Source organism: Drosophila mojavensis, unplaced genomic scaffold (genome assembly GCF_018153725.1).
Source record: "Drosophila mojavensis isolate 15081-1352.22 unplaced genomic scaffold, ASM1815372v1 contig_277, whole genome shotgun sequence".
NCBI classification, from domain to species: Eukaryota; Metazoa; Arthropoda; class Insecta; order Diptera; family Drosophilidae; genus Drosophila; species Drosophila mojavensis.
The window spans coordinates 3,007,392-3,030,859 of NW_025318822.1; the positions used below are offsets into that span (position 1 = coordinate 3,007,392).

The 23,468-nt window shown below is 39.8% G+C and overlaps 4 protein-coding genes and 2 long non-coding RNA genes across 15 annotated transcripts; 2 read left to right on the top strand and 4 right to left on the bottom strand.

Moving 5' to 3' along the window:
- The first annotated feature begins 2,372 nt into the window (after positions 1-2,372).
- LOC6574193 lies at positions 2,373-2,968 on the top strand. Its single transcript, XM_002000215.4, has 2 exons — positions 2,373-2,662; positions 2,755-2,968. Exons 1-2 carry the CDS (start codon positions 2,385-2,387, stop codon positions 2,837-2,839), a joined length of 363 nt encoding a protein of 120 aa, XP_002000251.2. The 5' UTR covers positions 2,373-2,384; the 3' UTR covers positions 2,840-2,968.
- Positions 2,694-3,843, bottom strand: LOC116804859. The gene is made up of 3 exons (XR_004364878.2): positions 3,329-3,843; positions 2,976-3,262; positions 2,694-2,858 (listed from the first exon to the last, which is right to left on the bottom strand). It is a non-coding gene; the product is annotated as an uncharacterized LOC116804859 (long non-coding RNA).
- A 1,703-nt stretch (positions 3,844-5,546) lies between these two features.
- LOC26527368 (nocturnin) lies at positions 5,547-19,595 on the top strand. 10 transcript variants are annotated; one of them, XM_032728297.2, is made up of 8 exons: positions 8,998-9,203; positions 14,684-14,973; positions 16,829-16,939; positions 17,256-17,488; positions 17,554-17,619; positions 18,056-18,177; positions 18,252-18,911; positions 18,977-19,595. In XM_032728297.2, exons 2-8 carry the CDS (start codon positions 14,894-14,896, stop codon positions 19,136-19,138), a joined length of 1,434 nt encoding a protein of 477 aa, XP_032584188.1. In that variant the 5' UTR covers positions 8,998-9,203; positions 14,684-14,893; the 3' UTR covers positions 19,139-19,595. The 10 variants fall into 10 exon arrangements, with proteins under 10 accessions (XP_032584190.2, XP_032584188.1, XP_015022802.1 ...); XM_015167316.3 differs by having other exon boundaries at positions 16,832-16,939; XM_032728298.2 differs by lacking the exon at positions 16,829-16,939 and having other exon boundaries at positions 9,000-9,203.
- Positions 8,429-10,000, bottom strand: LOC116803732. Its single transcript, XR_004363799.2, has 2 exons — positions 9,937-10,000; positions 8,429-9,617 (listed from the first exon to the last, which is right to left on the bottom strand). It is a non-coding gene; the product is annotated as an uncharacterized LOC116803732 (long non-coding RNA).
- A 946-nt stretch (positions 19,596-20,541) lies between the features above and the next one.
- On the bottom strand, positions 20,542-21,299 carry LOC6574194 (succinate dehydrogenase cytochrome b560 subunit, mitochondrial). The gene is made up of 2 exons (XM_002000216.4): positions 21,199-21,299; positions 20,542-21,137 (listed from the first exon to the last, which is right to left on the bottom strand). Coding segments are annotated over exons 1-2 (516 nt in total). The 5' UTR covers positions 21,201-21,299; the 3' UTR covers positions 20,542-20,623.
- A 6-nt stretch (positions 21,300-21,305) lies between these two features.
- Positions 21,306-23,032, bottom strand: LOC6574195 (hexokinase type 2). The gene has a single exon (XM_002000217.4). The coding sequence runs from the start codon at positions 22,887-22,889 to the stop codon at positions 21,534-21,536; it is 1,356 nt and encodes a 451-aa protein (XP_002000253.1). The 5' UTR covers positions 22,890-23,032; the 3' UTR covers positions 21,306-21,533.
- Positions 23,033-23,468: the final 436 nt, after the last annotated feature.

Consider the following 23,468-nt stretch of genomic DNA (forward strand, 5'->3'; position numbering starts at 1 on the left):
AACGGTAAATAGCAATATTTGACATACACATTTGAAAAGGACTGGTTAACGGGGCTAAGGGCAAGAGCAAAACAAGTTTTTAATAAATTGAAACCAAATATACATACGACGATTAGGCTTCAGAGGTTCCGGCAGTCAAATCTAACAAATCTAACTAAGGCAGACCAAATATCATGTTTTGCATAGAGTTTTGATTGAAAATTTAATAAAATTGAATGCAGCAAGCAAAAAAGCCATGGCCCGTAATGGATGCAAGGAGGCTAAGTAAATAGTTCTGAAAATTTACTTTTATTACATTTTAGTTGACTATCAAAGCAATAGCCAATGGATATAATTGAGGTCAAAGTTGTATACCCTGCACGGATAGGTGCACACAAAGGTGAGTATGAAACTTTAAAATATATTTGTTAATATATTTGGATAAAGCTAAGCACCTAGATTGAATTGAATAGGTGAATATTTGATTACATTTTTTTTTGTAAATCCCTTTATATTTTTCATTGCTTATAAATGATTTTTGCTATGTATTATCCAATATGTTTTTTTTTATTGTCAGCTATATTAATAAAATAAATTTATTAGAAATCAAATAAATAAATAAAAATAAATATAATGTCACTGTCGAGAAACTCTTTTATTAATACATATTACAATAAGATTCAATCTGAAATGCTAAGTTAACAAGAGTTTAAGACATGCATCGCAGAATTGTTAAGGAAAATTTTTCCGATTCAGTCACGTCATGATATATATCAAACCGAGTCATTTGCCAACTGATGATAAGCATATATTAATCTATAGCCTTTTGCAGGATATTTCTAAGCCACTCTCACTTATGCAGCTCTTTCGTTCAAGTTCACAAAAGATTTTTCTCTCCGTTATTGCTATTTGGTATTTAAATGGAATTTTAAATGCATGCTTTGCAGCAATAGATAGCTTTCTCACTCTTTTCTGCACTAGCTCACCATCACTCTCTCTCGCTCTCTCTCTCTCTGTCTCTCTCTCTCTCTCTCTCTCTCTCTCTCTCTCTCTCTGTCTCTCTCTGTCTCTCTCTTTCTCTCTCTCTATCTCTCTATCTCTGTTCATGTCTGCGTGTGTGAAAGTCAGTGTAGCTTGTTCCAGTAAGTTTTGTGGTTAGTCCTGACCTGACCGGAGCCAGCTTTGCGCCCCATCGACAAGGCACGAGGCATGAGGCAACAGGGATAAGGCACCGGGCAATAACCTCAACCTGCTGTCATCTGCATATTATCAATAAACGTTGCTGGAGGCCAACAGATTTCATCTGACGGCAAAGACATTCAATTGTCTTGCAGGAGATACGAGTGGCTGCATAGAGCAGCAGCTGGAGCAAATGATTTTGTCATTTGTAGTGATTCACATGCACATTTACAGCAAGCTGATGGCACTGATGTGCGCGTCTCTATGCGAATCTCAATTAGAGCAGTTAACGATAAAACGAAAACGAAATCAATATTGCATTGAATCACGCAAGTTTCGTCTAAAAGTTATTGAATCAACTTTAATGATCTACGTTTGGCATGTGAATACATTTTATGCCGGTCTATGCGCTTCTCAATGATGCTGCTAATTAAGGCAGGCGAGAGGCCTGCGGCCAAAATGTGTACATTTTGAAGACAAATTCGAGTCCGTGCCAACAATATGGCAATAAACGAATTTTCGTTTATAACAATGCAAGCTGGCCGAAAACCCAGTCACATTGGGTCACTGTCCGGTTGCCAGTGTAGGCAAACTGCGTGCAACCACATGCAATTTTGTTTGGATATCTGCTGCAGGCGCCGTAGCGGCATGTGGCGAGGGTCGGGGTGCCATGTAGTTGCACTGGAGACCAAATGCCACTGCTGGCGAGGGGCTATGGCGTGGGGGAGGTGCCACTGCTATTTGTATTTTGTTGCAGGACATGATGTCATTGGGCATATCCTCTGAGCGCACAGAAAGCGCAGCCAGAGCGACCAGACTGCAGGCTAGAAAATTTTATTGAAAATAGTCTATGCGAAAAATTCAAAACGCCACATTTGGGTCTTGATGGCCAGGCCGAAAATCAGCAAACGGAAGCAATATTCTATGGCATTCATTCACCTTCCTTATGCAGAGCCATAGTTCCCCATTGGGAATTACTAAATTCTTGGAATTTCAATGCAACTAAAAATGCATGACCTTTTAAGTCGATTGCCAAATGATTTTGGCCAGTTAATTAACAATTGATATGGCGAAATAGCCCACTCGCACGTGTGGAGCGTATTAGTTTTACGTCTAAACGTAACGATTGAATTCGATTTGTATTGGGTGTGAGAGCTAAGCAAATCTTATCAGCCCCAAGCAAGTGGGCAATCGTCTTGGCCGTCTCTGCTCGCAGCTTTTAGTCGATGTCTGCACACAGACAGCTCAACATGTCCGCCTGGGCCGTCTCCAATACGAACCTCAATGACGCCACAACGAGCGCGACTGGCGCCACAGGATCCAGGCACCGGCGGCTGATACGTCTGGCCTGGCAGACGCTGACTGCCAAATGCCAGCAGCTCACTGAGTTCTTGAGACGGGAGACGAACAAACCACTGCCGAAAGAATTACGTCGATCGCTGCGTCTGAATAAATCGGCCAAGCGGAAAGGCTATCAGCAGTATGAGACTGAAGCAGATAAACAGTAAGTGGAACTCACGCAGATAAGCCTGCTATTATTGTTTACCTCGGCCGTATATTTATTATAGATATCTAATATATTTGTTTATTTATTAGACGCATCAAGGATTATTTGAATCAGCCCATTAATCTATCTGTTCGCTTGGGACCCGCCTACGACTACAGACCCTCCAACTCCTAGCCAAAGCAGAAGCATAGCTCTAAGATGTAGAGAAATTAGTTAATTGTATGAGCTTTAAGCTTATATTTTGTTTTCAAACTAGTGTTGTATTTATAAAGCTTTAATAAGAAACTTGAACTGCATTTAGTACATTTACCTTTCAAACTGTTAAGCTTGTATGGTAAGCTTTTATGGCTAAGGTTTTGTGCTTTAACTTTTATGGCACTTGACCAGTGTTGCTAGTTTAGCCTATTTCAGGCTAGATCTAGCCATTGGAAATGAGTATAGAAAGGAATAGCCAGAAATTGTAGCAAACTATGCCGGACTCCTAATTCTTAACAGAATATACATTCTTGAACGACGAAGAAAGACTACAGAAGATCCTTTAAGTTGTCTATATGTATGCAGCAGTATTCCTTTGGTATACGTTTAAGTAAGACGAAGCTGGAATGCAGAGCAACAGAGAGTGTTCTCAATGGTCACTTAGGACTCGACGGCAACGACGCCTACCTGACATCGAGCACAACATTTGAGTGCAACTTAAGGTTTGAGTAAATGTCGCCCTATATAAAGGGCTGCTGCTACAGAATTTTTCAGTCGTCCAGGCCTGGTGGGGGTCTTCGTGCAGTGCCATAAGGTGAAGTAAAGTGCTTGATCGTTCAGCAAAGCATTAGAGAGGAAACACTTGGAAGAAATATTTGTAGGAAGCTGTTTGAGGAAATATTTAGAGGAACTACTTAGAAAAAAAAAACGCTTAGAGGAAAGATTTGGAAGAAGACACTTATAAAATACACCTATTAGAAAATATTTGGAGGGAATACTTAGAAAATACACTAAAAACAAATACTTACTTAATTAATTAAATATATTTGCTACTTTTCGTATGCCTACTTTGATCTACAATTAAACTTATTTCGGAGCTCAACAGTTGGCAGAACTGCACTTGTCAGTTTTAAGCTTTTATGGCAACAAAGCTTTCATGTTTTAGCTTGTGCAACGCTTAGCTAAACATGGAAGCGCCCTATAAACTTTCCGCGCGTTTGTAGCTCTTGAAAGCTTTTGCATTTTGCCGGCTGTGCTCTTGGCTTCGCTCAGCAAATATTTGTTACGTTTGCTCTTAACCAGTCAGCGTTGGCCTCTCTTAAACGCGCCCACACAAAAGTTTATTGCCCCGCTCCGAGCAAGTGAACGTGTCTGCGCACGCTACACCAGCAAGGCATATTGATTTGTTGTCAGCCACCAGACAGGTGTTAGACAAAAGACTAAAACTAAAACTAAAAAATATAAATCCTATAATATATTAAATTTTAATATTTTTTTACTATTTATTTAATTACTTTTACTAACTCTAAAATTGAATCTAAGCAACTACAAATTATTTTTTATATATTAGTAAAATCTAAGAAAATACAATTTAAAACAAGTAAGAAAGCTCTAGTCGAGACTGCTCGACTACGAGATCCCCTGAACCCTTGGAGCAATAGATATTTCAATAATTTTTCGCGTCTTTCAGCTTACACAAGAAACACGCACACACACACACACACACACACACGCACGTACGCACACACAAACATACATACACACACACGCATACACACACACATACACACACACATACACACACGCACACGCATACACACACAAACGCATACACACACACATACACACACAAGCACCCACGCATAAACACGCATGGGCTGCAGTGTGCGCTTACTATGAGAACTTAATTGTTTTATAACATGGACGTACGTTTTGTTGTTTTTATGGACGTACGATCTTCATGAAACTTTCAGATTATGATTATAACATGGATATGCATGTAATTGCCAAAGCACAAGTCTCTAGTATTTGAAATACGCTTTTTACAAAAGTGAGGGTGAGGGGTTGAATTTAAGGGGTTGAATTTAACAAAAACCGAAATTGTATAAATTGCATATAAGCATACATTAAAAATTTGGAGACTCTAGCAATAAAGGTGTAGAAGATATAATTTTATAACTGGTTTTCGATAAGGTTTTTTATCGATAAAAAAAAGATCGGGATGAGTTATCGATTTTTAATGATAAGCTTGATACGCGCGCTGTAATTACGGACATTTAAAAAAAAATTTGAAGTCTCTAGCTCTTATATCTTCGGAAATCGACGCGCTCAAACATACGGACAGACGGACAGACAGACAGACGGACAGGGCCAAATCGACTCAGCTCGTCACCCTGATCAAGAATATATATACTTTGTGGGGTCTGCCACGCCTCCTTCTGCCTGTTACATACATTTCAACAAAACCATTATACCCATTTCAATGGGTTCAGGGTATAATAAATTCCATAACACATAGTGATTAGAAATAATAATAAATATATAATAATTAATTTAAATATGTCACCATGAATATTATTGCTTAGCAGAGCATTCACAGGTTCATATAGCTCAGTCGAGTGTGTCAACTTTTGCCGAAAGCATTGGTTGGGTTTTCCTTGCTGGAGCTCCAGCATTTGGATTTTGTACGCGCTCTGCCCCTTGCACAGTCTCTCTCTGTATCTCTTTCTTTCTCTCTCTACACACACACACACACACACACACATCTGAGTTTCGCTTTGTCCGTAACCATGGAACCACACATACGCACACACGAGCACCACAGAAAGCGTCGTCTCCCCTTTTTATGACAGCTTAGTGTGAAAAACGTGTTCAACGCGGAAATGACATTGAGAGTGAAATTTCATCTAGCTGCATAAAGTTCAAAGGCATAGAATAAAAAAATTATTAAAAAAAAATAAATAAATAAAAAATACAAATAAATAAATAAATTAAAGACAAGACAATTAAAGCAAAACAAACAATTATTACAAACTGTTATTAGCATTCGTGTTATGTAAAGTTAAACCAAATGTTTAGTATTAAGTCACCTCAGCTGCTTGTGCAATTTGCTATTTGACAAAGGAACAAAATCAAATTGGAAAAAATTCAACTAGAAACAAAAACAAACAATATGAAGCTCATTTCAACCCTTGTGTATTTGCTGGTGTCATTCTATAAGTTCATCAAGAAATTTCTGTGAGTTAAATTAGATTAAGGGCAAGCCCCGGCATTTAAGTAAAATATTGATAAAACAACAAATCGCATGGCAAAGTGACTTTGAAACAACACAACAACAACAACGACAACAGCGACAACAACAACTACATTTGCCTACAGCGTCTACAACAGCAATAAAAGAAATCCATTTGCATGCCATTGGATTTTTCCGCATTCACCAGGTTCCCCCCAGCATATTGTACATTTTCTTTGTGTATTTATTAAGCCATTTAACGGTTACCTTCTTTAATTTTGTTTATTTCTCATTTCCCTGTGTGTGTACCGCAATTCCAGCTCGTTTCACATTTCCATATAGCTGTGTATGTATGTATGCGCTTGTGTTTGCTTTTGTAATATTTTACAATAAATATTTTTGACTTTGATTTCAATGAGTCTGAAAGAGCAATTCGAACTGTGAGAGCAAGAGTGAGAGTGTTAGCTGAGAGCAGATTCCGCTATGCATCTCTCTTTAGCTCTTCTCCACTCGCACTCTCACTCGCACTGTCATTCGCACTGTCACTCTCAATCTCAATTGCGGATTCGGTTTGTTTGGGTCTGACGCCGCTTTATGTCATGTGTGTGTGTGTGTGTGTGTTTGTTTGTTGTGTGAAGGCGTGTGTGGCTACTACAAATGAGCTTTTAATTAATATAACGGCACTTTGTGTATCCGTGTGCGTGTGTAACATTTACCGGCCCTTGTTGAGGGCGTTGCCTGCACAATTCCATCAGCTTTTGTTCTCCAAATGGTATCCTTTTGTTGCGCTGCCTTTCGGGGTTGAGTGACCTCGTCTCGAGGCGAGCCGGCAATTATATTTATATGACTCTATATGTATATTCAACGAAGGTGGTGTGGCCCAGAAGAATAGTGTTATATTAGGCAGAGTATTTCGTTAATTTACCAGGGTTAAGCTAGTTACAGAATATTTATAATACATGAAACACTTCAATATGTTATATACTCATAAAGGTCCAACAGATTTCAAAACTCCCCCAAGCTGTGCTACTCAACTTTCCATTCGCGTTATCAACTAGCATTATTGTTTTGGGGTCCACTAACCGAATCTCCAGACACGTATCCCAACCCATTGTTAGATGAGTCACCGGCCGCTTTCTTTGCTTTGGATCTGGATAGAGTGAAAACGATTCATTTGCTGGTGACAAAACAGGTCTGAAGATTAAACATCAGTTTATATGTAAATGTGTATTTCTATTTTGCATTTATTTTCTAATGTTATGTTGTCGCATTCATTTTTACCTGCTCTACATAAATCCATGGACTCCCTTTCCACAGTGATTACGTGCTCAGGCACATGCCTATCGTTGCCAAGTCGAAAGCCCGTATACCTTACCTACCCCAAACCCATTAACAATTTAATTAAAATTCCCCATTGTATACAAAACAAAATCTCTTCATGCCGGCATAACAGAGCTGTAATCCAGCGCATTTGGCAGTCCGCACTCGACACGGCATTCGGCATTACGCGAAGTGCTACTAGAAATCACTTTCAGTGATAAGTGCATACGGATCAAATTCCAAATTACAAACATATTTATGAAATCACATACGTACAGACATACATACAAACAGACAAACGAAGAAGCATATTTATATAGTACACACTCATGGCACGCTTACGTTGCCCAAATTGATAAGCCGGACTGCTGTTCGGCGTAAACAAAAAAAAATAAATAAAAACCATAAACAAAAACAAATCAGTGCAGCACAATAAATATGTTAGAAATGTATACAAACATATTCACATATGTACATATATAGAGATCGTTACGGAGCATTCGAGGTAAATATGCCGCATGACACGTAGGATAAATGGAGCTTTGGCTCTTGCAGCTCAGCAAGGCCGTCAGCTAGGCCAGTCGCTAATCTAATCTTATCCCCTCCGGCTAGACCACTAACTGTGAGCAATAAAGGAGTGAAATAGAAGCCAGCACTGGTAGTCAGCTTAACAATAGTGCTCTAGACCCAATACCCTCGATAGGCGCCACGAGATCGATTAGCCATTGCTACACATATATACAGCTTATATAGATAGCTGATTTGCGGCGCATATTCAGCCACTTTCAACTAAATTATACCAACTCTTACTGGACTTCTGATTCCGTACGTCACTTTCGCCATTCGTCCAGCCTCTTGCTAGCCGTGTGCCTTATCTCATGGATCGTACGCTGGCTTCGTAAATATTAATGTTCGGGCAATTTATGGCCATATTCCGATAAGGTCGATGACAAATTCCATTTTTGCAAATTTCAAGTAGCGCGCAGCACAATATTAATTGCTCATGTGGTCTTTGATAAGATAACGCCTCCGTCATGCCAGACACGAGAGCCTCAGGTGCAGACGCCGCAGACCGAATTTCAAATCTTATCGAATGCAATTTTATGATAGGCCCGGGTGTGGCTCGACCCACAGCGACTTTTCAAAGTTTTTTACTGCTATGTTAAATAGAGTAAATTGAATAAATTATAGCCTATTATAAATGCGCATATACGCGTCATTAAAATATTAAAGAGTATTTAAAGAGTATTTAATGAGTATACATTTAGAATACACTAAAGTCCAGAATATATTTTATGTACAGAAAAAAAAAATTTTAATAAAATTTGATTTATAAAATATCGTTTATATATAGTATTGTTTTGAGCATATTAAACAGTTTTCAATTTTTTGAAAAGGAAATATTATATAGTACAATATATGATAGGCAATAGATTTGTAAAGCTTTCCTTTTTATAAATATATAATAATATTCAGATATTTGAATTCTATTGCAAATAACTTAGCTTTGGCTTTTACAGCACCTGTTTGAACTGAAGGTACTTGAAATGTTTGATAGTCACACTACTAGTGAGAGAATCAGAGAGGCAGAGATATAGGCACTCCTCAAGAGAGCATGATTCAAATGAGAGCATTTTGTAAGTGATTTGCTCACATTGTGCAACACACTGAGCATATCAGAGCGATTGCTCCGCTCGCCTCTGGTGCTGTGCTCTGCAAGCTGTATCCTTATCAGCTAGCAAATGGCGAGCGAAGAGCGCCATCGAGCGCTCTATAAATGGTGCAAAGCACAAATTTTTACTTTTAGTTCTTTGCGGTGTGGCTGGGCGTTTAAATCGCTGTTCCACACAGTCCAAAAAGGCCCTGCAGGAGCCAATCTGCTTAACGTTAAACGCGACTGCTTGAAAATCTGGTGAATTTCGCGTTCACTCGATCTAGGAGCACAATTAACTAGATTCACTCGGTTCCGATTTGGATAATGTGTTGTGGTGTGGCTCTGGCATAAAAATGGTGAGTTGAATTCTTACAAAACTCAAAGAGACCCCATTGACCAGCTGCCCCCTGCCCGAACCACTTGCAAATGCGTAACGATTCCCGGTTTGCCGCCAATGCAATGCAGTAATCGTATTAGTACTACATCATAGTTATTATAGTGGCGGACTTCGTCAACTTCAGGCGGAGAATGTCAGTCTAGGCCGGTACAGAACCAGTTATTTCCAAATAGCGATATGCGCGTCCGTCCATGTGCCCCAACGCGGCTGTTGTATAACGAAATCTCTCTGTTAATCGTTTCGTTTCACTCGCAAAACAAAGGGTACTTGTTCATATTATATGTGTAAGCGTGTCGTACAGCTGGCGATGCTCTACATGTGCCTGGCAACAACAAAAAGGGCGCTAGCTTCTGTTGCAATCTGAGAAATCTAACTGCATATGCAAAAAAAATAAAAAAATAAAAAAAATAAATAAAATTGCGATAAGACTTTCGTAATTTTTGGCAGTCTGAGAAACTTTTTGAAGTAAATTCTGAGACGAGTTCATAGTTCTTTACAAGCGTTACTCTCTCATTGTTCCTAGGGTATCAGTTTATTAAGTTTATTAAGTTACTTATTACAAATGCGCTCTCACAGGCCGTCTGCCGATAAGGTTATCAATTAGCTAGACCACGACACGTATTATGAGATTAATAATGTGCCTCCTAAGCAAATGTGAGTAGGGTTCGATAATGTGAAGGACGATTGAGCACCTTTAGCTTGGCAGTCGACGCCCAGGTGTCCAGCTGCCCCGAGAGCTGATTGCTCACTGCCAAGTTCAAGAGACATTTTCAACATGTTGACGATTCGCTAGACATGCCTTACATATATACATTATATTATGTATATTTAGCCATTTGAAAATCGTATGTATTTGCGGTTGTCTATGAGATATAAAAATAAAATTCAATGACGGACGCTGCGCTTGTTAAGTTTGCTCCGCTTTCCGTGCGACATTGCCAAAAGGCAATAAGAGATGAATAAAAATTAGAAAATTAAATACAAATTAGTGTGTTATCTGCAATTAGCATCCGGGCTCTAAGTGGAAACAGCACTGCTTAATGCTAATTAGTAGGAAGTTTAGAGGGAGGTCCAAGTCCACGTAGATATCTAATCAACGCAAAATCATCTTGGGGTATGTATTGTTAGCAGCAACGGTATTTTGATTATCTACCTCACGCTTATCAGCTGAACAAACTTTATAAATAACCAGCCAGCCAAAATATATTGAATCCAATTTATGTTGATCTAGAGCAAGAAGTCGAATTTCTATGAACAGCCGAAAAGTATGCAACAGTTTCTTTTACTTGGAACAAGTTTTATGTTTTATCATTTAAAATTCAGAAGGTTAGGTTCTATATAAATAATCTAATTGTGTTGTTAAGGTACTAAACTTGCATTATACAGATTCAGCGCTTAAAATAAATATACAAAAAAAAAAAAAAAAAAATCATTTAAAATGATAAATTTCTATAGAACATATTATTCGTGGTTTCTCTATAAATTTTAATTTGACATTAAATATTAATATCTACTCAGTAAATATTTTATTTATATTGACTTGACTTTATTAAAGAACTATTGCATTTTTTCAAATAATTTAATCAGGCTATATTTAACGAAGCTTTACTGTGATCACAGTATACAATATGATATCTATTTATTGGCAAATGCAATAATAGAAATTTTACATTTGCATATTGCGGAAATAAAGGCTTTTTCTATTATTAGAGCAATTAAATAAAATGAAACAGTTGGAAATGCAATTAATTCGTACTTGAATGAATGCAAATCGTGACGGACAAATAAAAAATGTCATGAAAATTTATTAGCAACAGTTGTTGAGGAGGTGAAATTAAGAGAGTGAAATAGAGAGAGAATGAAAGTATTATGATAATGTAAAATATAAATAAATAAATAAATAAATATACTAAGCGTGAAATACAAAATTTACAATGAATATTAGATGAGATCAGAAATGATGATGTACTAATCTCTTTAAGGTGTGATAGTAAAGATGAGATTAAATGTGGAAATTATAATTTTAATTTATAGATCACGCTTAGCTAATCAGCCAGCTCATTTTAGCTGTTAACATACTTCATGTTAATTTATTATTGAATACAAAGTAGTTAAAACGCAAAGATAATGAGTGCACAAAATGAAAAAGTGCACTTTACAGAGCTTACAATGAGTTAATTAATTGCAACATTTATCATTAGCCGAGTGCAGCGAAGTTTAACAGCTGCCAATCAGCTGAAATGACTTGTTGTAGTTCCACGTGTAATTATATAGATGGATTAATAATCAGATTGGAGCTGATTGAGAATTCTCTCGAAACTAATCAACGGCCAATAAAATAATAATAATCGATAATATGAATCGTATATTGTCTGTTTCATTTTGAATTTATTTCACTATATTTTTGGTTGCTAAATGCGTGTTTTGACATTTTGGAAAGTGTGCGAACAAAATCTCGTTTGCCTTAACTAGAGGAGCGCACAGCCAGAGAGCAACAGAGTCATGTACTTATGACTGTACAGCAGCAGCAACAACAGCAACAACGACAGCAACAACAACAATGGCTAAACATAAGCAACAATTAATGAGCAACGGGCAGCGAGACAGCGAGGCAGCGTCCACTTGATTGCCTCGATCTGGCTAGAGCGGTCCAAAGATATATAAATGAGGAAAAGCAACGCACGCGCGTATTAATACATTGGATGTTCGGTTCTAAACGCGCAACGGTCGTACGAATATCGCGCATACGCCGCGTGGCCAATGATTTAAACTGAATATTGACAGTGAATAGTGACAGTGATCGAGGCAATCAAGCAACTAAAAATATGGACACCAGCAGTGACAAGCAGCAGGAGCAACGACTGGGCCATCGCCGCCAGCCAGCGCTGGGCAAGGCCATGCCCGTCACAGCCCTGCTGCTCAATCTGAATCTTGCGCAGAGCAATAGGCCAAGTCATGCACGCAGCGCACCAGCTGGCGCGCTGGACGAGGATGAGCCGCCGCCGCGTTACTTCAGCATAGCCGAGGAGCTGCAGCAGCCGCCGTCGCCCAGCGAGAACAAGGCCGCTGAGCCAGCGCTGCTCGGTGCGGGCAAGCCGGACGTGCCCTGCCTCAACTGCTGCCAGCGAGCGCCGCTGGAGCTGAGTGGACCCGGTCTGGCCATCAACGAGATGTGCCAGCGCCTGTGCAGCGATGAGTGTCGACGCGGCCTCAGCTTGACTGGCTGCCTGGCCACACAGGATGCCGAGCAGCTGCGGCAGGATTTCCTGAAGCAATATGAAATTGCGGAAGCGCTGGCCAAGACCTCGGCAATGACCTCGACTACGCAAATGAAACAGCGTCTCGCCGCACGCAAACTGGAAATGGATATCGAGACGCAGGCGGCAGCCGCTTCCACTGAGCCAGCCTGGCTAACCACACCCAGCGACAAGGCAGCAACAACAACAGCTGCTGCTGCTGCTGGCGTTGTTGTTGCTGCTGCTGCTGCTGCTGGAGACACGTTGCCGCCAATCGCTGATAATGAGCAGCCGCCGCCGCGAGATTTGCTGTTGTATCTTGTGAGGTGAGAGATAAATGCGAGCAGGCGTGCTCCACTCAAAACTTGTTGCTGCTGCTGCTGCTGCTGCTGCTGCTGCTGCTGCTAGCCAGCGGCTATTGCGTTTATATATCAAGTTCATGGCCAATGCTGACAGAGTGTCAAGTGTTCTTAGCCACTGTGAGGCCCCAATCCACTTGGCTTCAATCAACAATAACATAACTAACCTTGCACAATTCGTGCGAAATGCGAAAATGTATCTATCTGTATAGGCCACACTTACAAGAGCTCTGGCAGCTCTAATCGATAAGTGAGCGAACAGAAGCGAACAGCGCTTGATAATGAGCTATTGTGTCTCTTACAGCTATGCACAATTGTATCGATAGATAGCTGAAAACGAAGCATTTGTCGTTTTATAAATACCTTTAGATATATTGCATGATAATTGCTGATTTGAAGCGAATCTCTTCTTGAGCTTGAAATTGCAGTTTTATATTTCCTTCACAAACAATTTAAATTGTTGTTGTGTTAAATGCAGAATAACTTCGTTGACTTTGCAGTTATCTAGCTGCTCAGAATCTAATTTTAACCAGCGATTAGATAGCGGCAAATATTTACGGCACTTAGATATAAATTTATATAGTCCAAGCGCACTTAAATGGGTTTGTTAAAATGTATGCAACAGGCTGCAGCAGGCGTGGCTGATCCCATAAAGTATATTTGTATAGCAAAGCTGTCTGGTATTTCTTATGATAAAACTATATTTTAGTAGATTTACATAGTACGAATACAAGTTTACTTTGTATGAATAGCTAGGATTTTGGATGCCTCGCCCACTTTCTCAGACACATCCTAATGATTTATTAGTTGACATATAACCACATCTGGATGTCATTATTAAGCTTAATGGAAAAGTGTATTTAGAAAGAAAAATATAAGTCAATGTTTACATTCTCATAGTTCAGTCCATAAGTGCAGCTGTTGCTCAGTGAGCTGCGTATGGATGCTCTTCATGCTGTAAAGAAAATGAAAAATGACTGAAATAGTAATTATAGCAACTTTACTTGGAATTAAATGGTCTGTCTGTATACAATAATCTTTAAAAACTTTTATATATACTTTACAATGTTTATCGTTGTTTAATTGCTCGAGTGTCAGCCCCTACAGCTACATATTAATATATACATTTTTCATGAATTGAAATACTGCTTCATATATAAAATGTCAGACTTTTTTTTTTTTTTTTTTTTTTTTTTTTAGTGCACTAGACAAAAATTGTTTCCCTATAAGGAAAATATTTGATTTAAATATATATTATATATATATATAATGAAATTCATATTCATATTTCTGTTTAAATATGTTTATATATGCTTCTATAATTTCAAACTGTAAATGAAATGGAAATAAATGAAACACAAAGTAGTAATGCAAATAATTAATTAAAAAAAAAAACTTTTTGTTTAATATATATGAAATATATTTTAATATTCTTATTTAGGCGAATCTCAAGCGTTTTTTTTTTTTTTTTTTTTTTTAATTCCTTAATTTTCTATATAAGTTCTATTATTAATGTTTTCATAATAAATGAGGACGGGTAGAATTTTTAATCGAACTGGTTTAAGTTAATTCAGTGTTTGATTTCGACAATCTATATATGATAATATACTATCTGAACTTAGTATGCAGCCGCAGCTGCGTGTCAACACACAAATTGGCGATTTTGAGAGCTGGTCACGTGGCTAACGATAGCAATGGGTGTCTGGTATTTGAGTGTCTGCTTTTCTGTATCTATTATGCATTGCAAGTGGTTCGACATGTACAAGTCCCTCCGTCCCACTGTCGCGCAGCTAATCGACTAATCAACTAATGCTTATCCCATAATTCTACTCTATTCTTTTTAGGAAATGCAGCTTGAACCGCGTCTCTTTGACATTGCCATATTGACACTAAATATAAAACATTTCAAGTTAACCTAGTGCTAAAAAAGCTGAAGCAGCTAAAGCCCAAATCGAAATTAAATTTAAATCTTAATCCAATCAAACCGATTTACAGTTAAAAGACGTTTACTTAATTAACTCTATCAAGAATAAGGCGTACAAACCCCAAGCAAAATGGAGTTCTTAATGAAAACATCGCGTTTGATTGTCACCGCGAAGACTTTTGCGCGTCGTGTGGCGGTGCCCATACCCAGGTAACATAAGAAAGAAACGATACAGTATCTTTAAGTGGCAGATACTTGGGTCGGATTCATTACGCATGTAACTGCGTTGTTGTATAAATTGCGCTCGTCTATCCCACATTCAAATATCTGTATCTGTGTATCTTTCGCCTGCAATATATGTTCTCAGATATTCTGAAAATGCGCATTTCTGTCTGGCTGCTTGCCTTGTCTGTCCGTCTGCCCGTCTGTCTGTCTCTGATTTGCATGCGCGCACAAATTTGTTTAGGCATAAATCAGTTTGGCCATTAGAGTCATGCCCAGCGTCCGTCCAGTCGTATTGGAAAAAGATACTTTTGTTTTTTGATTACAATACGAAACGAAAGTGAGACAATGGCGTGCAGCTCCATGTGAATGTATCTACATAAAGAATGCTACGCATAAATATTTACCAAGCTGCCAGCTAGCGATGTGGCTCAGGCGATTCTTGCTGTTCTTGTTCTTATTCGTATTCTTATTGTTGTTGTCATAGTTGTTGTTGTTGTTGTTGTTGTTGTTGCCTTTATTGTTACGCTGCTCATTTTTCGCGCAACTGAGCAACGCACGTGAGTAGAACGTATTGATCTTGTTCTGTATCTTGCAGATACATCTCACTTTATGTGCGCTCGACGCGATCTCTGTGTATGTGTGTGTGCATTAGTGTGCGTGCGTGTGTGTACGTTGAAATACTCGTTTATGCGTGCTTGCTCTCTTTCTCTATCTCTCGATCCCTCGCCATCTCCCTCACACACACACTCTCTTTGTCGCCCTGCCTCGCTCACGCTCTTCTGCTGCTCTGCCTGGCTGATCTCTAATAAAACGCCGCACTTCAGTTGCCATTCAGTTTCGCAAATGTCGCTTACAAGCGCACTTCGCACAATTTTCGGCATAACCCACAATCCAAACCAAATTCACCCAATTCCCAGCCACCGACACCGCCAACAGCAGCACCACATCTCGCTACAGCCGCATCTCGCTACCGAATCTGTTAGCCACATGGAGCAAGCGATGCAATTGAAACGCGCCAACAAGGCGCCCTGCAAGAACGACCGCAAGGCCTTCCTGCAGAGGGTGATGCTGACCAGGTGAGACTGAGAGTCACCAATCTATTGATTGATTGCGTTGCCAAAACGATCCCAACTGGTTTCTAACCGCTGGCCCGAAAACCAGCTAAACAGCTGTAGAGCTATTGACCGAGCGACATTTTTTCTTGATTTTTTTATTTTTATTTTTTTTTTTTTTTTAGTCTTTTCTTATTCGTTTTACTCTTGCTGTTTTATTTATTTATTTTTTAAGCCGCATGCGTCGTCTTGACTTGTCCGAATCGGTTCGTGTGGGTGGGCATGAATCGAGTTCTCTAGCTTGTGAAAGCTGCGCGCGCGTTCGTTTAGTCCGAGCTTATTACTTACTCAGATTTTTCTCAGCTGAGACCGAAAATTATGATGCTCATAAAGTTTACGATCCTCGTAACAGCAGCAGAATAAAGAATCACAACTTTCTGGATAAGAGAAACACAAATATCATGTTCGATACGAAACCTCAGTAACAAATCATTTAGACTGCAACTAATATCTAAATTTCATTATATTCCAAAACTTTCAATTCAATTTGCCCATTCCAATGCAAAGACAGAAGTAAATATTACTAAATACCAAATGGAACAAATGTTCTATTATTGTAAATTACAGAATGAGCTCTACAGTTTGGTATAGAAATTAAAAATAATATATATAGTTTTGTTTATAGAATTTGTTGCTAAATTCCTTAAATCGAAATTCATTCATGATCCCATCAAATTTCAAGTTTTCGAAACATTCTTCTTAAGATTAAATTAAATGTTTTCTTTCAGCAGAGTTGAAAGTTCTATGGCAGAGTTCAACGTTAGCAAAAGGCATAGTCACAGCTTATTTATTTTCAGCATAATTCTACGAAAGATTCTGTATAGAAAACCGAAAGAGCTGTGAGTATCGTTGATCAAATTGTTTACGAAAAATGCTGCAATGCTGTAAAGATGCCAATTGTTGCTGTTATTGTTTCTTGTTCTTCTCTCATTTTATTTTCTTTTCATTATTTTTTGCTGTCATGGGTGCTGCTATTATTATTATTGCTGTTATTATAGTTCAATATTATGTTTCGAAGTAATTTTGAATATTTAGTCTAAATGTTCCGCATCAGCAATGAATTTCTTAGATATGACGTTGTTTAAATTTTAATTGAAGTAAACAAAAATGTCTTATTTTGTTTATATTTGCAATGTTTTTCACGTTTCATCCTAGGATGGGCTCGTTCAACTCGGCGCCCAAGATAAACAATGTGGACTCACAAGACGATGGCCTGGAGCTGCCCAAGGGCCTCAGCACTGATGCACTGCTCGACCATGTGCGACAGCTGCACGGCTCAGGCGTGGTGAAGCCCTCGCTGCTCAGCCGCTGCTTCCTTAAGCCCCCCCTGAACAGCGACGACGTGACCGACGGCCTGCGTTGCCTCCAGTTGAACTCCGTCTCACGTGGTAAGCTCACACAAAGCAATCGCCCTCCCAGCTGTTACTCACATCTCCTTCCCATCCACACACAGTTTGCAGTGCTCCCAGCGATGGCGCGCAGCACATTCGATTGCTGCAGTGGAACATTCTCTCGCAAAGTAAGTACAACATATGAAATGAAATTTTATAAAAATTTTAATTTTAATAAAATAAATTAAATAAATAAAAAAATTGAAAATGAAAGAAATTTAAATTATATTATTATTATTATATAACGTATGCTATTTACTTACAGTTTTAATTTTTTTTTTTTTTTTTTTTTTCATTAATTTTATTAGATAATAATCAGTTCATTTATATTCTCTTAAAAACTTAAGAACGTGATCAATTTTATTTATTTATCGAATACATGCAGAATTCGACGAAGTGACTAAAAATAAATATTTATTTCATCAATATCTTAAAAATAAAATAAATTACATTTTGTAAGTAGTAGTTATAGATAATGCAATCGAAATTCTTCATACATATAAATATTTTATAATTTTTGTCTCCATTTAATGCTAATCATAATATCCGTAAATCTATTCGCAGCTCTCGGCCAGCACAACGATGGCTTTGTGCGTTGCCCCGACGAGGCTTTGACCTGGCAGCATCGCAGGTACTTGATCGTGCAGGAGATTCTGCAAAATCAGCCGGATGTTGTTTGTCTGCAAGTATTTATTTGTGCCCGGAGTTAGGTGGAATGCAGTCGCGCTTTAACATCTCGTTTGCTTTTTGTACCCTGCAGGAAGTGGATCATTTCAAGTTTCTGCAGACTGTGCTGGGCAGCCAGAACTATGACGGCATCTTCTTTCCCAAGCCGGACTCGCCCTGCCTGTACATAGAGGAGAACAATGGCCCCGATGGCTGTGCCATCTTCTACAAGCGCGACAAGCTGCAGCTCCTTGGCTACGACACACGCATCCTGGAGGTGTGGCGCGTGCAGAGCAACCAGGTGGCCATTGCCGCGCGGCTGCAGCTGAAGGCCAGCGGCAGGGAGTTCTGTGTCTGCACCACCCACCTGAAGGCACGCCACGGCGCTCTGCTGGCCAAGCTGCGCAACGAGCAGGGCCGCGATCTGATACGCTTTGTCAAGCAGTTCGCCGGCGAGAGTCCGCTGCTGCTGTGCGGCGACTTCAATGCGGAGCCCATTGAGCCCATCTATGCGACGATTCTCAGCTGCGATCTGTTCAAGCTGGGCAGCGCGTATGCGGACATTAAGCTGGAACGGGAACGGGAGCGGGAACGAGAAGATCAGGAGCAGCACACGGCCAGCTGCGACGATCCCAATGAGCTCATTGCGCAGTCCATCAAGCGCGAGCCTCCATACACCACCTGGAAAATTCGCGAAGATGGCGAAGAGTGCCATACCATTGACTATGTGTTCTACACGCCGCAGCAGCTCAAGGTGAGTGGGCGTGGCAGCAACGAAAAAAAATAAAATATGCTTTAATCTTCAATAATGTTTTGCAGATCAAGAACTGCCTGGAATTTCCGGCCGGAGAACAGATCGGCAAAAATCGTACGCCCTGCTTTGAATATCCTTCGGATCATTTTTCGCTCGTCTGCGACTTTGAGCTGCTCGATGCGCCCCTTTCGGAGGACAAAAGCAAACCGCATGGCACCATACAGTAGAGCTTGTCAGTGCACGCACACAGCTACACAAACACACACACACACATACAGCAATTACATAATAAATTGTGATATTAGCTCTTAGATACATTTTTAGCCATCTATACACATGTACGTACGATCCATACTATATATGAGCGTAGCACGGCAAAGCTTGCTAAGGCGAGACATTAATACAGATTTCATCAATAAACGAAAGTAACTTTGTAGGAATCGTCGTCGTCTGTCTATAGATTGTATATTAAACTATAAAATAATTGGATTTCGATTTCATTTTTGATAACACGAAAGCAGGGGAGATTCTCACATTAAATTGTACAAGGATTCTGGCTGGAATTTGATATTAGTGTTTCTCTATACATTATTAACTTTAAATATTATAAAATGTCTATTTAACTGTAAGCTTCATAGTGTATCCATTTTGTGAATAATAATTATTAATAACTGTGTGGAGTCACCGAATCTGAACTTATTTACCAGGAGAAAAGCCAGAAAATTTGGTTTCCCTATAGAATAATTTATGGTCTATCGTATTATAGACATAAGAGATTAGCCAGAATTATGTTGTATATATGTATATAGACTAATTGGATATATGTTTATATACCTCTGCTAATCAAGCATCGAATCTGACTTTGGGCTGGCCAAATCAGACCACTTAATCCAATGGAAAGCGCTCTATCATAGTATCCTCTCTTTTATAGACAAATCAATTTGTTGTATATTGGGACCCACAAAAATATGTCCACAAAGGTGGACAGTAGTCCAGCACTGGATCTACTACATATTGAAAATGCAACAATAGATATTAATATTACATGCGTGAAGGTTCCACAGGCCTTGCCTGGGACTGTTGAAAGCAGCCATCAATTCCCGTTTAATATATTATCGTATGTTCAATATGTTATATAACTTGCAGGGATGACTTAGCGCTGACTCGTAACCTATAGCATCGGTAGTCTATTTTGATGTGATATTTGCACTCACAGATGCTGTCAACTGATATTGGTATAGATCACCTGAATCATTCTTGTATATTAACACTTCTTGAAACTGCCTCAGCAAATCCATAAAATCATTTAGGGATTACCCGTGTTATATAAAACATATACATCAAGTGATTTGAAATCGACTGTGGAAGTAGTCGCACATCAGAATACAAAAACTTCCATTACAGCACAGATTTGAATTTGTTCGTATTTATTGTGACGTCATTTTCTCACAATGTTGCACAGCCACAAGCATAGTCCATGTCGATGGTAGAATGCTTGATATCAAGCCTCAGCTTCGGCACAAATTTAGTAAGCTAATAGCACAAAACACGATATCTGGCAAATTGCGCTGACTAGAATGAACTGGTGATGTTGATGTTGTTGCATAACAGAGCAAAATGCAGATACAGATATTATAAATAAACTGTACATGTATTATGCATTTAACAAATAGACATGTTCGCACTAAAATTTAACTGGGCCCACGCTGCGTCTAGAGAAGCGCCAGGATGGCGGTTAGCACGAAGGAGGTGGCAACCATTACATAACCGGTGGAATAGACCTCTTTGATTTTGAGGAAGCGGCCAGTGTCCCAGAGCAGATGGCGGACGCCGTTGGCGGCGTGGTAGCCAAACGGATAGGCGAGAATGAACTTGATGGCGGTCAGGGAGGCGCCGCTTAGCTGGAGACCCTCCACCATGGTGACGTAGTGGCTGATGTCTTGAGACGCGACCAGAGCGCCAATGCCCAAGCCCCAAACACCGAGGCCCAGGACCAGGCCGGTGCCGCGGTGCATGACGGACAGTAGGGAGGTGAGCTGCGGCTTATAGATGGTCAAGTGGGGTGACATCTCGCGGCCCAGACGTTGGTTTTTCTCAAAGAAGGTCTCATCCTTGATGGTTGAGCCGACAGAGACAACCTTCAGTGAGACCTGACGATTCGCCGCGGCCATTTGTAGGCCTTGGCGGAGCGCGGATGAGCGCACAAGAGAGCTGCTGAGAGCATACCTAGAAGATTTACAGTTAATTTTTTTTTTCCAAAAACGTTGGCGATGGATGAAATACGCACATTCTGTTTCTTTTCGCTTAAAACTTGCACGCAGTGTGGCAGCACTTCGCACACGAAAAAATACCAATACAATTGATATCGCTGCACAATACAAATATATCGATAGCTCAGTTTGTAGACATTTAATTGTAGAAAAGTGATATTCTTTTTGGTGATATTTCAAATAAATCCAAATTATTTTTACTAAATATAAATGAAAAATATCAGTCGGCATATAATGAGGCGCCAGCCAGCAACGTCAACAATCAGGTACAGCAGGTGCTCTTACTTGCGTCAGCGACTCAATTTTGCGCTTTTTATATTCTGCTGCGTGTTGCAGCCTCAGTGCTATGAAACTAATCTTTCGCACAAACGGCTGCAATGAGCGCGGCTCCACGGCCCGAACCATCTTCAGACAGAACCAACTCAAATCTTACAGTGCCATTCAGCAGTAAGTTCATATTTTGCATTAACAACCTATGGTAATGGGGATGAAACCGATAAACACTACCATCAATACCCACTGCCAAGTCCTTGACATTCATTTTCCTGATCAAACAGACCAGTCCACAGGCTGCCAATTTAGCGGAACGCGTGGATATAGTTTCACATATGTAGCGCAGGCACATTAAATCCTTTTCGTTGGAAGTTCTAATGCCCAGATTATCCATTACCATTGCAGCATTGCGAAACTTTCCCGGCTCGTCGGACTCGATCTCCGTTATAAAACGAGTATCAAATTTGCCTCTTTGCTGAAGGGTCTGTGACTTCACTCCCTTGAAAATCACGTCCCTGTCCATCAACTCCACCAAAATGTAACGCACCAACTCTCCCATGTACATGCCAGAGATGCACTTCTCGTAAATCTGTTTCTTGGGATTCATGGAATGACTGTCCACCTCAACATCGTAGCGAGTGCGCACAAAGTCCAGTACGCCATTGTCCCCGAAAGCGCCCCACTCGCAGTTGATGATCATATGGGGCTTCGGGCTGTTTTGGTATCCCGGAAACATTTCCACATTCGATGTTTTCTCCACGTAGCAGGCGTTACTGCCCGTGCCCACAATCATTCCGATTTTGCAATTCTGGCGAGTAAATGCGCAGGACATCAAAGTTCCCGTCGTATCGTTGAGAATGGCCACGACTTGGACCTTAAGGTCGCCTCGACGCGTGATAGCTTCACGAAGCAACTCAACGACGTTCTTGTTAACCACTCCATCAGCCTTGAAGCCCTTCGTCCAGGCGACTAGAGTGCCGTTGTCAATACCTAGCTGCTTGCACGGAAAAGAGAATGTGAAGCCAAGAGACAAATTAGCATTTTCGAGCTTATGATCTTTGCAAAAGTCAGATAGACACTGCGCAATAAAGTCGAATAGTTTGACGCCAGAGCCTTCCATTAACTCCTTGCTAATGCCGTAGGTCTTGCCATCAATATTAACAGTGGATTCGGACTCTAACGTGACCAATAGGACTCGAAAGTTGGTTCCTCCAAGATCCAGCGCCAGGTATCTTCCTCTCTCCCGGCCAGTGGGCAGGTCTTGAACGTACGTTACAAAGCATTTTATTGTAGCTCGTGAATGCGTATCTTTTGCAAGACCCATAGAGATTTCCCTGGTCATCCGCAGAATAATTTCCTCCATTTTGTGTTGATCTATCTCGAACTGCTGACAAATTTTATAAGCGTCGGGGTAAAGTGTCCGTACTTCATCCATGGCCACGGTATATCCAAGGAAGAGGGCGCTCTGTCAGCTACTTTAAATTTAGATTTTTTGTTTGCTTATGTGATTTTTAACTAAAACAAAATTTAAGACAGATGTGACATTTTATATTTACGTTGAGTCCGACTGCCGACTCAGTCGAGTAGTTTCAAAGTAACTTGCTTTTTAAATAGTGTAATTAAAAATAAGACCACGAGACTCCATGTGGAGTTATCCTCTATAAAAAATTCTATCTTAAAAAGTCGACTGACTGACTATAAAAAATTACTTAAAAGTGGTCACTTCTAAAAACGAGTGATTTTAACTGGATTTTCGGATGGCCAAGCTATTACTATGTGGTATTCCTCGATTTGCCAGGCCCCAGTAGGCTTTAATCTTTAATCGATCTGTAGAGGAGGTTAGTTAAGTCTGCAGGACTGAAGTTGAAAAGGCAGACGATAGTCACGCCAATTGGCACATCTCAATGCCCATTGCTATATATTTCCAGCTATCACATATGTACATATTATCCGATTTCCAAGTTCCAAACCCCAATTTTTGAGTACAAAATAGCTCAGTCAGAACATTTTATGA

Bases quoted from the DNA above. Each gene is read 5' to 3' on its own strand.
- LOC26527368 (XM_044008224.1), top strand. From the start codon at position 12,070: ATGGACACCAGCAGTGACAAGCAGCAGGAGCAACGACTGGGCCATCGC. The intron at 12,807-16,831 runs GTGAGAGATAAA...TTCTTTCAGCAG, and splicing joins TTGCTGTTGTATCTTGTGAG to AGTTGAAAGTTCTATGGCAG. The intron at 17,489-17,553 runs GTAAGCTCACAC...ATCCACACACAG, and splicing joins GTTGAACTCCGTCTCACGTG to TTTGCAGTGCTCCCAGCGAT.
- LOC6574193 (XM_002000215.4), top strand. From the start codon at position 2,385: ATGTCTGCACACAGACAGCTCAACATGTCCGCCTGGGCCGTCTCCAAT. The intron at 2,663-2,754 runs GTAAGTGGAACT...TTTATTTATTAG, and splicing joins GAGACTGAAGCAGATAAACA to ACGCATCAAGGATTATTTGA.
- LOC6574195 (XM_002000217.4), bottom strand. From the start codon at position 22,889: ATGGATGAAGTACGGACACTTTACCCCGACGCTTATAAAATTTGTCAG.